The sequence below is a fragment of the Vulpes lagopus genome, chromosome 2 (genome assembly GCF_018345385.1).
Source record: "Vulpes lagopus strain Blue_001 chromosome 2, ASM1834538v1, whole genome shotgun sequence".
Taxonomy (NCBI): domain Eukaryota; kingdom Metazoa; phylum Chordata; class Mammalia; order Carnivora; family Canidae; genus Vulpes; species Vulpes lagopus.
The window spans coordinates 157,618,273-157,634,260 of record NC_054825.1 but is presented as its reverse complement, the minus strand read 5'-3'; the positions used below and the strand labels follow the sequence as shown (position 1 = coordinate 157,634,260).

Genomic DNA, 15,988 nt, shown 5'->3' with positions numbered 1-15,988 from the left:
CCTCTCACCCAGCCTCCTCCTATGGCCTCACTGGGAGTTCTCTACCATCTACTGACAGAGAAAGATGAGACTCAGGCCTGGTGTCAGGTGGTTCTGCACAATGGGCAGGGTTCAGGTGACAGTGGCCAGCTGCAGCCCTACGGTCCTGTCTGGGACATCTCCAAAAGACAGTGGAGAAGAGAGATTCTCCCCAGGGGCAGAACTTCTAGTTATACACCTGGTGATTCCCTTTGCTGGGAAGGAGGTAGCGCCAAACATGTTATTATATTCTAATTCACCATCTGTGTCCCATGGTTTGGCAGGATGACTAAAGACTTGGAAGGACCATGACTGGAAAGTAGTTCTGAGGAAATTGTTGAGGAAAGGATGTGAAAAAAACCTTTCTGAGTGGGCAGAAAGTGTGAGGATACTTGTGTCCTGTGTGAATGCTCACCAAAGAGCGAGCTCAGCAGAGGACGATTTTAATAATCAAGTGGGTAGACTCACCTATTCTGTGCATAGCAATCAGCCTCTTTCCACAGCCACCTCTCCCACGGCTTGATGGGCTCACGGAAAAAGTGGCCGGGGGCAGGGATGGAGGTTGTGCATGGGCTCACCAACAGAGACTTCCATTCACAAAGGTAATGTGGCAGTGGCCACTGTTGCGTGCCCCGTCTGCCCGCAGCAAAGACCAACACTGCATCCCTGCTGTGACACCACTCTCCAGGGTCATCAGTCAGCTCCTAGTGGCAGGTGGATTACCTTGGACCAGTTCCATCATGGAGGGGCAAGCCTTTTGTTCTTTCTGAAATGGACAGTCTGGATACAGATTTGCCTTCCCTACATATAACGCTCTTGCCAGAATTACCATCCATTTGCTACAAAATGTTTTGTCCAGGATTATGGCATCCTATATAGCATTGCTATGTTCAGGGACCTCACTTCACAGCCAGGGAAGTACAACCATTGTCCCATGCTCATGGAATGCACTGGTTTTATCATTTTCCCTCACATCCCTAACAGCTAACTTGATAGAATGGTGGAATGGCCTTTTGAAGACTCGGTTACAATGCCAGCTTGGTGGCAAGATCTCGCAGGACTGAGGGAAGGTTCCCTAGGAGGCTGATGTGGACTGAATCAGCACGCGATATGGTGCTATTTCTCTGATAGCCAGAATTCAAAGGTTTAAGCATTAAGGGGTAGAAGTGGGAGTGTCCCCAACCCCATTACACCCAGTAATCCACTAGTGATATTTATGCTTCCTGTTCTTACCACCTTCATCATAGCAACACCTGGTACTCACGTCTTCCCAGCTGGAGTGAACTACCCCTTGGGTTTCTTTTGTGTCTCCAGCTTGTTGACTTGTTGACTGCAGATCTTGGGACTTCACAACCTTCACAAGCATGTGAACCAATTCCTTATCATAATCTCATTCTCTCTATATACATCCTGTTGGTTATGTTTCTCTGGAGAACCCTAAAAAAAGGCTGCCTGAAGTCTATCCATGAACCCAAGAAATAAATGGGCATCAGATTAAGAAGTCCTGCTCTAAAGACTTTTAACGTTCAGGAGTCATCTATCAGGCATATGATACACAGGACAAATCTGGTCTCAAGTCTTCAGGACCCAATGCTATTTGGCTCTAACCTTGTTCATCTGCACAGCCTTCAGCAGCTTTCCATTTTTACTCTCTTGCCTCATTTTGTAGACTGCACTCCTGCCCCAGGGCAAACATTTGGAATCAGAGACACATGACCTTACAAATGCTTTCAACAGGAACAGACAGATGCTTCTGATGTTATAAATCTGCAGGAGAAATGGATCTAGGGACTATGCCATCATTCTAGCCCCTTGGTCTCTTATTGACCCAGCTGACTGTCCCCAGGCCCCCTCATTCACTGTAGGCTCCATTAACAGTATTAGGGAAGGAGACTGAGCCTGTGTGACAGGCACCTGGTGGTGACACAGTCTTCACGTGACTCTTGTTGCTGCCTGTAGAGGTAGAGTTATTGTTAACAATCTGATTCCTGGATACATCACTAGGGGTTTAATAATAGGTAGCCAATTATATATTTGTGTTCAGAAAAAAATCAAGGTTGGGATATTGGGAGGAATGATGTCAGTTAATATTTTCTTGAGAGTGTTTAAGAACTGGTCCTCATTAAAGCTGCATATATAATAAAAGAGAGGTAGAGCAGAAAAGGGGGAAAGCTTGCTTTCTATTTACCTAGACTGGTGTGTACACAGCTACTCTTGGAAAAACTGATTCCATTTTTATTACCCACCAGAGATTAGTACAGATAATACTAAACTATTTCTTAATATTAAAGACAAAAGCAAATATTGTTGTAATGAATTGACTTCTAACATAGAGAACTCCCCATAACAATTTGAATCTGTAAGTTTTCAACTAATGCATCCAGTGGGGCTAAAATGGGTATGTGGGTGGAGGGAACTCTCATACAATGAGCGAGTATAAGTTGACTTAGCTTTTTTGTAGGGTATTTGAAAATATCTATAGAGGTGCCTGGATGGCTCAGTTGATTAAGCATGTAACTCTTGGGCAGCCCAGTTGGCTCAGTAGTTTAGTGCTGCCTTCAGCCCAGGGCCAGATCCTGGAGACCTGGGATCAAGTCCCACATGGGACTCCCTGCATGGAGCCTGCTTCTCCCTCTGCCTGTGTCTCTGCCTCTCTCTCTCTCTGTCTCTCATGAATAAATAAAATCTTAAAAAAAAAAAGAAGAAGCATGTAACTCTTGATTTTGGCTTATGTCGTGATCTCATGGATCATGGGATAGAGCCCCAGGTAGGGTTCCACACTCAGCGGGGAGTCTGTTTGAAATTCTCTCTCTCCTTCTCTCTCTGCCCTACACTGCTCACTCACTCTCTCTCTCTCAAAACAAATTTTTAAAAAAATTTTAAAGGAAATCTCTATAAAAGTTTTAATGACCATACTAATGGATGTAGTAAGTTTCCAGAGAATCTAAAGAAATATCCACACACATGTACAGAAATGTTGGTACAATACTTTTAATAGGAAAAAAAACCCCACAATCTGAAGAGGCCAAATATCCTCCAGTAGATATGGCCCTGTGGTAGAATTTCAGATAGTGGGCAGCCCGGGTGGCTCAGCGGTTTAGCACCGCCTTCAGCCCGGGGCGTGATCCTGGAGTCCCGGGATCGAGTCCCATGTCGGGCTCCCTGCATGGAGCCTGCTTCTCCCTCTGAAAAAAAAGAAAAAAAAGTGGCATATAAAATTTCATCTGATATACATAAAAAAGAAATCACGCAATTAAATTTCTTCTTTACGCAATGAATTACATAGGAAGAAGGTTGAGACATTGTAGATGGTATTTTTATTTTCCAGTAATTTATCCATTACTCTAAATAAAGTCTTCTTATCCAGAGTCACTTCAATTACCTCTTACTTCTACCCTGTCAAGTAGAGAATAGTCATCTCCAGTTCTCAGGCTAACCAATCCTTTTTCTTGGGCTTTTTATTTATTTATTTATTTATTCATGAAAGACACAGAGAGAGACAGAGACAGAGGCAGAGACACAGGCAAAGGGAGAAGCAGGCTCCATGCAGGGAGCCGGAAGTGGGACTCCATCCTGGGTCTCCAGGATCACACCCTAGGCCAAAGGCAGACACCAAACTGCTGAGCCACCCAGGGATTCCCCTTTCTTGGGCTTTTAAAAAATTTTTTTAAAGATTTTATTTATTTATTCATGGGAGACACAGAGACAGAGGCAGAGACACAGGCGGAGGGAGAAGCAGACTCCCAGTGGGATCATGACCTGAGCCAAAGGCAGACCCTCAACCACTGAGCCACCCAGGTGCCCCTTTCATTGGACTTTGAAAGAAAACCCAGAAGAGAAACATCTGTCCACCCAACCCTACAGAGACTTCCATGTATGGATTTAGAACTCAGGTCTCAGCCATGCGTAAATGCTGATTTAGTCTGTTCCAGCTGCTACAACAGCATAACTTTGATGGGGTCTTGTACATAACAAAAAATTATTTCTCAGAGTTCTGGAGGCTGGAAGCCCAAGATCAAGGCACCAGCAAATTTCAGTGTCTGATGAGGGTCCATTTCCTGCTTCACATCTCTTCGCTGTGTCCTCACATGGCAGAGATGGTAAAGGAGCTCCCTGGGGTCTCATTTTAAGGGCACTAGTCCACCCTGTGGGCTCCAATCGCCCACAAACACCCCAGCTCCTAATACCATCACCTTGGGAGTTAGGATTTTAACACATGAATTGATGGGGGACATGAACCTTTAGTCTACAGCAAACAGCCCATGGTTCTCTGCTCTGTGTTCATCCCAAAACTCATCAGCCACCACCATGTTTAGATTAATTTGCATTTGTGGGGAACTTTCCCAGAGCCAATGCCAATGCTTTGTGTGCATTAGCACTGCTTACCCCTCAGAACAAGTTTCTCCTTCCTGTTTCACAGAATAAGAAAACTGGAACCAGGAAAAGCAAGTGGAGTCCAAGGTCCTTACCCGGGAAGGGGCAATCTGCCCGAATCTGCACTCTCCTCTCGCCAGGCCTCTCTCACCTGCCTGGAGAAACTGCTGTGGGCTTCAGCGGATCTCGTAGTGACCTCTGGGTCCTGTGTCCTGTCAGCCCTGCCCACTGCACGTGCCAGCCAGCGAGCCCAGGTCTCCCAGAGAGCAAGGTCACCACTCACAGCCAGTACGGATCCCAGGCGCGCCCCATGTAGTCCTTTTACCAAATGACCTTGTCATACTTTGTAGTGTAGCAATTTCTCATAAAAGGAAACATTCAATTACCGTATGATCCAGCAATGACACTTTTTGTTCCTTTTCAACAACCCACCCCCACCCCTGCTGAGACCAAATCTGTCTCCAGGACTGAGCCTGAGACCTGCTCCTCCATCTACATTCCCAGAGATGATTTAAAACGAGCCCCTGCCACAGGCCCATTAGAGCCAATGGAACGATCCCAATACTGTCTGTGCTATTCAACAGCGTCCTCTGTCTTTTCTGAGGATAGCATCTTTAGAAATAGATTGGTCTGTAATTGCCAAGAGTGAATATGAGAAGTCTGAGGGCGAAGCCATCAGCCAGGAACTAGAGGGCACGGGGAAGGAATGCACACGGGGTTGGCGACACTGCTCACGGCCATGTGCCCCACATCTACATCCAATGGAAGCTTCTGATAGAATCCAGCTGTGCGTCAAGCAAAACTACCCTGTTTCACATGCAGGACAGTAAACTATTTAAAGCACATTGAGTTAGATTTCTGTCACTTGAGCCTGCAAGACTTATATCTAATAGAGAAACCAGTACTTGGAAATAGGATATTATAAATAAAAGTCTATAAATTGTGGCATTGGCAGGGCTGTGAGACGGTAGATGCAGTGAGGGCATTTCTCTCCTTACTGAGTAAGCTCAGAAGTTGGAAACGTCTGCTACGAGGAGGTTGACCCGGCGCCTGTTGTAGCTGGCCATATAGACCATGCCTAACCAGGCTGGAATAGTAGGAAACTTGGCAACAAAACTTCAGAGTGTAGGATGTGGTGGCTCCTCCTTGCCTCCTGCACTAAGCTCCAGCAAGAAACGCGCTTCTCTTACAGAGAAATTACTCTTCATTCCAGCCCGTCTGCAAACAGAGGGAAGAAAATCAAACCTTGTTAAGAGATACTCTTTCTGTGCACCCTTTCTGATAATTGAAGATGTTGCAGATTCTGTCCATCCTTTTACCTGTAGGGTGAGAAGCACTAAATTCTGTGCCAGAGGCTACTGTTGGAATTGGAGCTGAAGGTGGAACAGAAGGTAAGCTAGTGGGAGGAATCAACAGCTTTTCCTTTCAGGCTTCCTGTTTTCTTTGGAAGATTCTTTACCTTTGGACCCCTTACCCATTTCCCAACCACACAGTTCCTGTGTCCGGCAACTACCGATCTTCTACCTGTATCTATAAGCTTAGTTTGTTTTTGTGTTTGTTTGCTTGATTTTTGTTTTTGTTTTCTGTTTTGATTCCACGTATAGGAGAGATCATATGGAACTTACCTTTCTCTGTCTAGTTTTACTTGGGATAATGACCTCAAGGTCCATCCATAGTCATAAATGGCAAAATTCCATTCTTTTTTTATGGCTGAGTAATATTCCATTGCATATATAGATGCCACATCTTTATGGATTCATTCATTGAGCAACACTTAGGTTAATTCTATATCTTGGCTTGTTGAAGTAACACTGCAATGAATATATGGTGCATGTATCTTTTTGAGTCAGTGTTTCTAATTTATTTGAATAAACAACCAGAAATGGGATTTCTGAATGTTATGGTAGTTCTATTTTTAACTTTGGGGGAACCTCGGTACTATTTTTCATAGTGGCTGCACCAGTGTGCATTCCCACCAACAGTGCACAAGGGCATTCTTCCCTCCACATCCTTGCCATGCTTTTTATTTCTTGTATTTTTGATAATAGCCATTCTAACAAGTATGAAGTCACATCTTACTGTGATTTTTATTGCTTTTCCCGGTGATTAATGATGATGAGCATCTTTTCTCGTGCTTGTCGGCCATCTGTCTTTTTTTTGGAAAAATGTCTACTCAGGTATTCTGACATTTTTAAAACCTTTTTTAAATATTTGGTATTGAATTCTGTGAGTTCTTTAGTGCTTTAGATTTTAAACCCTTATCAGATGCATGATTAGCAAATATTTTCTCCCATTCAGGTTTCCTTTTTATTTTGTTAATGGTTTTTTTTTGTTGTTTTTTTTTTTTTTTTTTGGTGTGCAGAAGCTTTTCAGTTTGGTGAACTCCACTTATTTGTTTTTGCTTTTCTTGCTTTTCCTTTTGGTGTCAGATTCCTCAACCCTTTGTTCATTTCACCATATGATGATGGTCCTTCTCCGATTGACTTATTTCACTCAACAGAATACCCTCCAGTTCCATCCACATCAAAGCATCATGGGTATTCATCCCTTTTGATCCCGAGTAATATTCCATTGTGTATATAGACCACATCTTCTTTATCCATTCATCTGTTGAAGGACATCGAGGCTCCTTTCACAGTTTGGCTGTTGTGGACATTGCAACAAGCATTTTCTGTACTAAATAATTTAAAACATTCTCTACACTTGCTTGAACATTAATTTATTCATAAAATTCTATTTTTAAAAAACATTATTTATTTATTTATTCATGAGAGACACCGAGAGGGAGGCAGAGACATAGGCAGAGGGAGAAATAGGCTCCATGCCAGGAGCCCAATGTGGGACTCGATCCCAGGACTCTAGGATCACGCCCTGGGCCGAAGGCAGATGCTCAACCACTGAGCCACCCAGGCATCCCATAAAATTATTTCTTCATATATAGCATAGAAGGAAAATCCACCTTTCTTGGATGAATTATCACAGCTTATTAGTTAGAAAAAGAAACAGAAAAACATGTAAACGTAAATGTGAATATTCCAGCTCCATTTACTCATTTATAATGTGACCAAAATGAGAGCAACTTTATGCATGGATGTACTCTGCAAATTTGAAGAAATGTCAAAATCTAAAGCAATTAGAAGTCACCATTTGGCTCTGCTGCCCATATTTTTAGTGCAGCACGTGATCTTACTCATTAATCAAGCACCCACTGACCCACTCATTGAGATAATGGGTTCAATGGTGTAGTAGACATGAACATAACTTTGAGGAGCTCAGCCTGGCAAGATTATCAAAACATTATAAAACACTGTAACAGACACTCTGAGAACTTGAAGGTCCAGATGCTATGGAAACAGAGGATCCATTTACTGGCTTTTCATAGAGAAGTAGAGGGAAGAGCAAGATTTCACCAGATATTTAAAGGAGTGAAATGGGAAAGAAGGTGGCAAGCACTGCTCGGTAGAGGCACTGAGCACAGGAGAGCTCCTCAGAGGAACAGCAGGTCATCAGAATGGAGTGTACTGTTCATTGCAGGGAGTAAGACATGAACCTGGAAATGCCATTCAGCACCAGCAGTGAGAATACCGAGACACAAAGATTCTGATGATGGTGATGGTCCTCCTTCGGAATGGGATAAAAGGGCAAGGAGCCCAAAGCTAACACTGTGAAAGACTAAGCAGCTCAATAGTCATGGACAATTAATTAGAAAGCAGTTGTTGCTATGGCTTTAAACCATGCAAAATAAAACATTTCCTGCCTATACTGCATAGAGGTTGGAAGGACATTGCCTGCTAGAGTGACGTCACAGGTGGTCACTATGAACATCTCTTCTACTTTCTGTTAAATGGCCTGGAAATGATTATTTTTTCTTCTATTGATGGATCATTCTGGTGCTACCCAGAAGATGTGAAATATTTGGAAACTAAAGAATGTAACATAAAATTTAGAAGTGTGAATTTTTAAAGGACTCCTAGTCTCCATAATTTGGAGTACTGAACCAGATGACTATCCTAATAAATGGTTGACTACAGTAGTAAATTTTTAAAAGAAAGATTTCGCCGAGATGCATAAACATATTGTAAATCCTTGAAAGCAAGCACTATTGCAGAGGTTTTATTTTCTATGGAATGACCTGGAGCATATAGCTTAGGAGAGATGAGGTCCCTCACAGGAGAGCAGAGAAACTGGTTTTCCAAACAGAAAAGTCAAATACAAAAGAAAAAGCAGCTTTTCCCCTGAAGGAAAGTGGGTTCCTGCATCTCACCCTCTTCTCCTTCCCAGCAGGTGCGGACAGCTTAGCCTCCTGAGACATACCCTAATGCTCTGCTTTAGAAACGCAGACTAAGGATCTGGGGGAAATTTTTATTGGGTTACAAATAAAATGTGAAATCAGTAACTAATGGTTCTCCGTGGCTTTAATGACAGAATGGTATTTAAATCCCGCGTCAGCTGAGTGCTTTAGAGTAATCTACAGAAGAAGAAAGTAAGGCTCCGATGGGTGATGGGCGACTGGGTTTCCTAGCAGCTCATCCGTTGGCTCCTTGGGATGAAGCCAGGCTGCAGGTGCTGCTGACCCAGAGAAGGGGAGGTGAGGCTTTCCCTTCGCAGCTGCTCTTCAGAGGGAGCCCCGCTGTCACCTCTTCTTTCCACCACATCAACAAACACAGGTAGTAGTCTTACATGGGGCACGGCTCTAGGGCCAATAGAAAGATTCTTGACTACTTTCCACAGATTTGTTTTTTCAGAGAAAAGACAGGAGTGTACTCAATATTCTGATATAGATTTCCAATTTTTTTACAATGCAACTTTTTTTTTTTTTGCCTGTATCTCCAATTCTATCCTACCAAAGTTTCTATTAAGGTAGAATTTTACATAGAATAAAATTAGGTCTTAAGTATGTAGGTGGGTAAGTTTTGACAAATATAGGCATCCATGAAACTACCTCCCAGACCAAGATATAGAATTTCCCAACATTCTAATAAGTGCCCCTTTCCAGTCAGTAATTCCCTTGCAAGACCGCTGTTCTGATATCTATCACCACAGATTAGTTTTGCCTTTTGACTTTCATATAATACAACTATATGTACTTTTTAATATGTACCTTCTTTTGCTTGACATAGTGTTTTTAATTTTTGGTCAGGGGGTTAGAGGGAGAGGAAGAGAGCAGGCTCCATGCCCAGTGTGGAGCCCAACGCAGGGTTCGATTGCACAACCCCGTGATCCTGACCTGAGCCAAAAATCAAGAGTTGAGCGCTTAACCAACTGAGCCACCCAAGCAGCCCTGACATAGTATTTTTAAGCATCATCTCTGTTTGTGCACATAGAGAAAGTTTGTTCTTTTTTCATTGTCAAGTATGAATGTACTACAGTGTGTTTATTCATTCTCCTGTGGTTTTCTAGTTGGAAGTTATTATTGGTAAAGCTGCTGTGAACATTCTCACTTGAGTAGATATCTAGAATTGCTGAGTTAGTGTCAGGTGTATAGTTACTGCCTTAAGAAACTGGTGAGGCCCTGCCCAGAGGGGTTTACTGTCTGCACTGCCACTAGTACTGTATGAGAGTTCCTGTGAACCTACATCCTCACGCGTGCTCAGTATTGCACCTTGTTGATTTGATCCGCTGCTGGGTACGAAATGTCATTTCACTGTAATCTCAGTGGCTTTTAGAGAAATATCAGCTACCTTAGCACCCTCAAATGACCACCTAAATTCCCACAGGCAAAATAAGCTAGCTGTAATTTAAAATTAATATATCTCTAGCATAAGGTGACAAATGTGAGACAATAGATCATATTTTAGGTTCTGTGGCCACATTCCTAGGATATGTGCTGAATTTATCAGTTTGGGAGCATAATTTAAGAATGAGAACCAGATGTAGCTTGGCTTTTTAACAGATACGGTTACTTACCACTGGACTTATGGTTCATTTCACTATCTGGTAACTCGGTTCACGAGAAGGAAAGAAATGAGTAGGGATGGCATATGTAGCAAATTCTTGAATAAATATTTTCTGTTTTTTTTTATTTTAAGGTTTTATTTATTTATTCATAAGAGACAGAGACAGAGAGAGAGAGAGAGAGAGGGGAGAGAGAGAGAGAGAGGCAGAGACACAGGCAGAGGGAGAAGCAGGCTCCTCGCAGGGAGCCCGAAGCGGGACTAGATCCTCGGTCTCCAGGATCACGCCCTGGCGCTAAACCGCTGAGCCACCCAGGCAGGGATCCCTCTTGAATAAATATTTTCTGAATTAAGCAAGGCTTTTGGAAAGATATTCTCTTTGATCTCATGAGAAAGCAGGATGAGATGAGCCCTACTCTATGCTAATGCCCAACCTGTGCAGCTCATTTAGTCTCACAAGAATCCTCTGAGAAAGAGCGAATCACAGGGCCCGTGGCCTTCATGAGGAAACTGAGGCTGGGGTGCTGGGGAGCCTGCTGGGGGCCCAAGGCCAGGGAGCTGCAGAATGGCTGTGCTGGCCCAGCCTGGACTCCCAGCCCTGTACGACATCCCTTCGACCACTTCCCTCCCCGAACGGAGAAGTGCTGCAGACGAGGTGCGAGGAGGACCCTGGGGTGTCTCTGGGGTGTAGGTCTGGAGAGGGAGGCCATGAACCACTGTCCAGACATGTGGAGTTGTATTCCTAAGGAGAGCAAAACTGGTCATCAGGGGGGAAATTCATGGTCTCCTCACAAACACTTTAGTAGCTGTTGTTGTTTGTTAAAATAGCCGTCTTTCTGAAACTTAAAATTAAATCTCAAGAAAAATATATGTTGGACACTGAGGACCATAATAATCCATAATGCAGAGCAGAGTGGGGAGGAAAAAGCAGTTTCTACCTTTCACCTTTTCTCCTTTTATTAAGCCAGATTTTTCTGTAAATAACACGTTTCTGTCAGTTTTGAGAAAGGTGTGAGAGACAAGAAGAATCCCTGCCTGGTGGGGGTGGGACAGGAGCATTAGGAAACACCACACCTTCCCTGGGCACCGCTCCCATCAGTCCCGTTCCTTGGAAGGACTTGAGCCTGGCCCAGAGCATCCCCTGTTTGGGGAATTACCAGTCCTCTGCAGATTCTTCATAACCCGGAGGCACCCCATCGTGAAACAGTGATAACACACCTGCCTGTGGGCTCTGGGTCCTCCACCCGCCCCACCTCTGCTTGGAATAAACAGGAACCACTAGACTAGACTATCCTGTTCTCAGCTCTCTGGGAGATTTTAACCAAAGACTCTGGGACTAAAGGACATGCAGGGTGATGCTGGAAACCCACTTGGGGCCCCCTTGAGCTTCCTTTCGTGAGCCACCTGCCAACTCATAAATTCCTGGTAATCAGTTGACCCGGGTCCCCAGGGAGATAGGGTCTGACTCCACCCCCACCCCACAGGGCTTTCCCCAGTCCTCTTGCTTGTCTTTCCTGGGTCCACCAAGGCAGGCAGGAGCTCCATCTGGGGCAATTAGGGACCCAGCCTTCTCATGCCCCGGAGTTCCAGAGCTCCAGGGCATGGAGGCGCCGCCCATAGGCTAGCTCAGCCAATTGTTGAACAGGCAAGTGTCAGGGGCAGGGCTGGCAGGGCCAAATCCTAGGCTTAAATGGGCAGCCTCCCACCCACCACCAGGCCTCCTGCACACCCCCTGACCTGCATCTGTGACAGCCTAAACAACTGCTCTGAACAACAGGTGAGATTCCCAGACCAGGCCTGAAGTGAGAGAGGGCACCCCTGAAACCATGGAGGAAACCAGTCTTAAGGACCAGGGGTTTGGAGCTCCCAGGAGGCACTCTCCCAAAGCTTGGCCTCTCTAGACATGGCAGCTTGACCCCCACACACCAGGAGTCAGGGCCTGTCACTCCCTTTACTGCCTTCTACATGCCCTGGAAGCCACAGACAGTCGTGGGGCAGGTCTCAGGGCAGCAGGCCCCCTGCACCTCCCACACCCTCAGCCTTCCTCCACAGCCCCATGGAAACACTTGGGAGGATAGATGCAATCTTTTTGCTCTATTATAGTGGTTCTAACATCAGAAGGAAGGATGGCTTTTTAGATGGTTTGATATAATCAGAAACTCATTTCTTTTCCATCCCTAGATTTTGGAACATGCATCCTTCTCTCTTCCTGGCTGCCCTCTGCCTGGGAATAGCCTCAGCTGCTCCACAACGGGATCACAGCTTAGATGCACACTGGTCCCAGTGGAAGGAGGCACACGGGAAACTATATGACAAGGTTGGTAACATCCGAGCTGTCCAGGGAGACCCCCAGAGAACGGTCTATGCTTCAGGGAGTTCGCAGCAGAGAGTAGCTTCCTAAGGCCACTCTTACCAAGGCAGTAAGCAGGGCCCTGGGTCTGTGCACGAGGTAGGCACATGTCCTGCTGTGTGGCTGCTGGAGCACAGCTTCCAGAAGCACCAGGCCAGCGCTGGACATGGTTTCTCCTCCTCTCTGTCAGCACATCCACTTGGTGCAGCTGAGTGCTTTTAAATAGAAATAAGGATGATGAAAAAAAAAAAGAGAGAAATAAGGATGATGGGTTATATGTTTTTCTGCAGGATGAAGAAGGATGGAGGAGAACAGTATGGGAGAGGAACATGGAAATGATTGAACAGCACAATCAGGAATACAGCCAAGGGGAACACAGCTTCACTCTGGCAATGAATGCCTTTGGTGACATGGTGAGTGTGGCATGGATTGCTGAACATTTTGTGCTTCCTCTAAGTATTCTTTCAAAAAATCTCATGTTTGTCAACATTCTGTTTCCTTTTCCTTGAAGACCAATGAAGAATTCAAACAGGTGCTGAATGAATTTAAAATCCAGAAGCACAAGAAAGGAAAAATGTTCCAAGCACCTCTCTTTGCTGAGGTCCCCTCATCTGTGGACTGGAGAGAACAAGGCTACGTCACTCCTGTGAAGGATCAGGTGGGGCTGTATAGCAGGTCACTCTCCAAGAGTAAAGGAACTAGTGTCCTTGCTATGGAAGTTGAGGAATCATTCGGAGTTTACTATGTCTTAAAAGAGTTTTCAGATCTAACAGCTATTGTCAAAATCTTGCTATTTATTTTGTGGACTAGGAGCTTTGTAATTTTGTTTACAGGGTCAGTGTCTTAGTTGTTGGGCTTTTAGTGCAACTGGTGCCCTTGAAGGACAGATGTTCCGAAAAACTGGCAAACTTGTGTCACTGAGTGAGCAGAACCTGGTGGACTGTTCTTGGCCTCAAGGCAATAGGGGCTGCAGTGGTGGCCTGATGGAATATGCCTTCCAGTATGTTAAGGACAACGGAGGCCTGAACTCAGAGGAATCCTATCCATATCTTGCAAGGGTAAATGGAGTTCCTTATCTTTTATCAAAGTCGAGCATATTCAGTAACAACAGAGACTGTATTTAGAATTTTCATTTTAGATTGTAGATTCTATATCTGCAAACATTCAGAGCTGTCATTAAAACTTACTAGCTTGGCACAACAGTTCTCTGTTTTGATGGTTACCATATAGCTTTTCCCAATTTTTTGTTGCACAGCAACACGAATACCATCTCATATACAGCACAGATCTCCAGAGTGAAAAAATCTATGAACAATTAGACCCAAAGAGTGTCTCATTGAATAGATATCTGCTAATTTTTCAACTTCAAAACAATCAATCACATTTTGCGTCCTGAGATGTTTTATAACAAACTACTTGGAAATCTATCAGCCGTTAGTTGTCTTGAGCTCGTGTTCCCCAGGAGGTGGATGGTAGTATTCAAGTCCTTCCCCTTTATCTTTGAAAGAATGAACCCTGCAAATACAGGCCTGAGAAATCTGCTGCCAATGTGACTGCCTTCTGGCCCATCTTAAATGAGGAGGATGGCCTTATGACCACAGTGGCAACTGTGGGGCCTGTCTCAGCTGCTGTGGATTCAAGCCCACTATCCTTCCAGTTCTATAAAAAAGGTAAGCATTTGTCTACATAGAAAATCAGGCAGAAAAAATGAGGAGCCAGCATGACATATAGCAAGATTGATTCTTTGGTATTCCTGATACTTGGCATACTCAGGAAGGTATGTATTCTATACCTATGATCCTTGGGGCCGTTGTTACCATTGACATGACTTGATCCATACTTCATGCCTTTAAGCACATTGCAAATATATTTAAATATCTACATAATTTGATATAACTTACTTTACTTTTTTCCAGTGGTTAGACCTTGAAAATTTCCAATGAATTTTACTACTGAAATTGACCCTAGAAAGAACCCCTTGGCTCAAGTAATTTTGTGTTTGCTGCCACTTCCTTAGACTAACATTGTATGGTAAAATGACAAAGGTTCAACAACTAGTCTTTTATGCTTCTTCTCTGTTCTTTACAAAAGAGATTGTGACAATGTGTATTTCTGCGAATATTAGATGACATCCTAAAACTCTAGCCTAGCTAAACAAAAAGATCTGATATCTAAGTCTTACCTGGGCTTATATCATGACTGAATTTTGAGATGCCTCCTATTACTGTGGTTACTAGGTTACTGTCACATGTTATCATGTCACTTGGATGTTCCCCCTAAGCATTGAATTTTACTTTTCCAGGCATTTATTATGATCCAAAGTGCAGCAATAAACTCCTGAATCACGGTGTTCTGGTAGTTGGTTATGGTTTTGAAGGAGCAGAATCGGATAACAAAAAATACTGGATTGTCAAGAACAGGTATAAAGAGCAAAAAATATTTATCTTTTAAATTGAAAAAGGGAATCCTTTTTAGAATTAGTGTTTGGAGGCAGATTCTCAAACCCTTGAATACACTTCTGAGATCTCAAAAGTGTTTACCCTACTTAAGGGGAGCAGAGACATACACACACATTTAATGAGAACAGTAAGATACTGTCTCAAGCTTGCTGGGACCCTGCTATACTTTTGCTACCATTGCATTTCTCAACTTGAAAATTTTCTTATTTCTGGAAAATGATCCGACCCCAAGAGTTTCCTTTCCCTAGCTCTTATTTTGCACTTTTGCGAAAGGCTTGGGGATAGAATTCTGTGCTGGGTTAGAACTCAACCATGAACAGGAATGGCCTCTCCTGACTCTTCCTGAATCTGTCCTGGCCTCTGCTGCACTGCTAAGTATCAGGTATGATTGTTCATAAAGATAAATGTGTGTGTTCCTCTGTAATAAATGGAAAACCCTGTCTTCTTTCAGCTGGGGCACAAACTGGGGCATGCAGGGCTACATGCTATTGGCCAAGGATCGGGACAACCACTGTGGAATCGCCACCAGGGCTAGCTATCCTGTGGTGTGAGATGATGGCATGAAGAAGACCTTGACTGGGGACAGAATATCCAGGAAATGACTTTTATTTTAAATCTGACCAAATCTTATTGTGTGGGATAAAAAACTTGAATCATTGAAGATCCAAGTGATCTGATTGTGTGACATTTTACACTGGGAATGTTACCACTGTGCTCATTACTGCTGTAAATACCTTTGTAGGACTGACTTGTTTAGTAACTTTTGAATTTTATTTTTTTTAAAAGAAGTAAAAAGTTTTCTTTTTAAAAATAAACCAACCTCAAAGTACAAGTGAGATAAATGTTGATATGTTAACTTTTTATAGAGTCAAAACGTGATTGGGCTCTGGAGA

At 43.7% G+C, this 15,988-nt stretch overlaps 1 protein-coding gene across 1 annotated transcript; it reads left to right on the top strand.

The window, feature by feature from the left end:
• The first annotated feature begins 12,477 nt into the window (after window positions 1-12,477).
• On the top strand, window positions 12,478-15,646 carry LOC121484184 (procathepsin L-like). The gene is made up of 7 exons (XM_041743041.1): window positions 12,478-12,603; window positions 12,927-13,049; window positions 13,148-13,294; window positions 13,470-13,694; window positions 14,144-14,306; window positions 14,939-15,056; window positions 15,547-15,646. The coding sequence occupies exons 1-7, from the start codon at window positions 12,478-12,480 to the stop codon at window positions 15,644-15,646; spliced, it is 1,002 nt and encodes a 333-aa protein (XP_041598975.1).
• Window positions 15,647-15,988: the final 342 nt, after the last annotated feature.

What these genes read in the sequence shown, in the direction of transcription:
- LOC121484184 (XM_041743041.1), top strand. Translation starts at nt 12,478, where the DNA reads ATGCATCCTTCTCTCTTCCTGGCTGCCCTCTGCCTGGGAATAGCCTCA. An exon ending in CCTATCCATATCTTGCAAGG is followed by an intron (nt 13,695 to 14,143) that starts GTAAATGGAGTT and finishes TATCTTTGAAAG; the next exon opens with AATGAACCCTGCAAATACAG. An exon ending in CTTCCAGTTCTATAAAAAAG is followed by an intron (nt 14,307 to 14,938) that starts GTAAGCATTTGT and finishes TTACTTTTCCAG; the next exon opens with GCATTTATTATGATCCAAAG.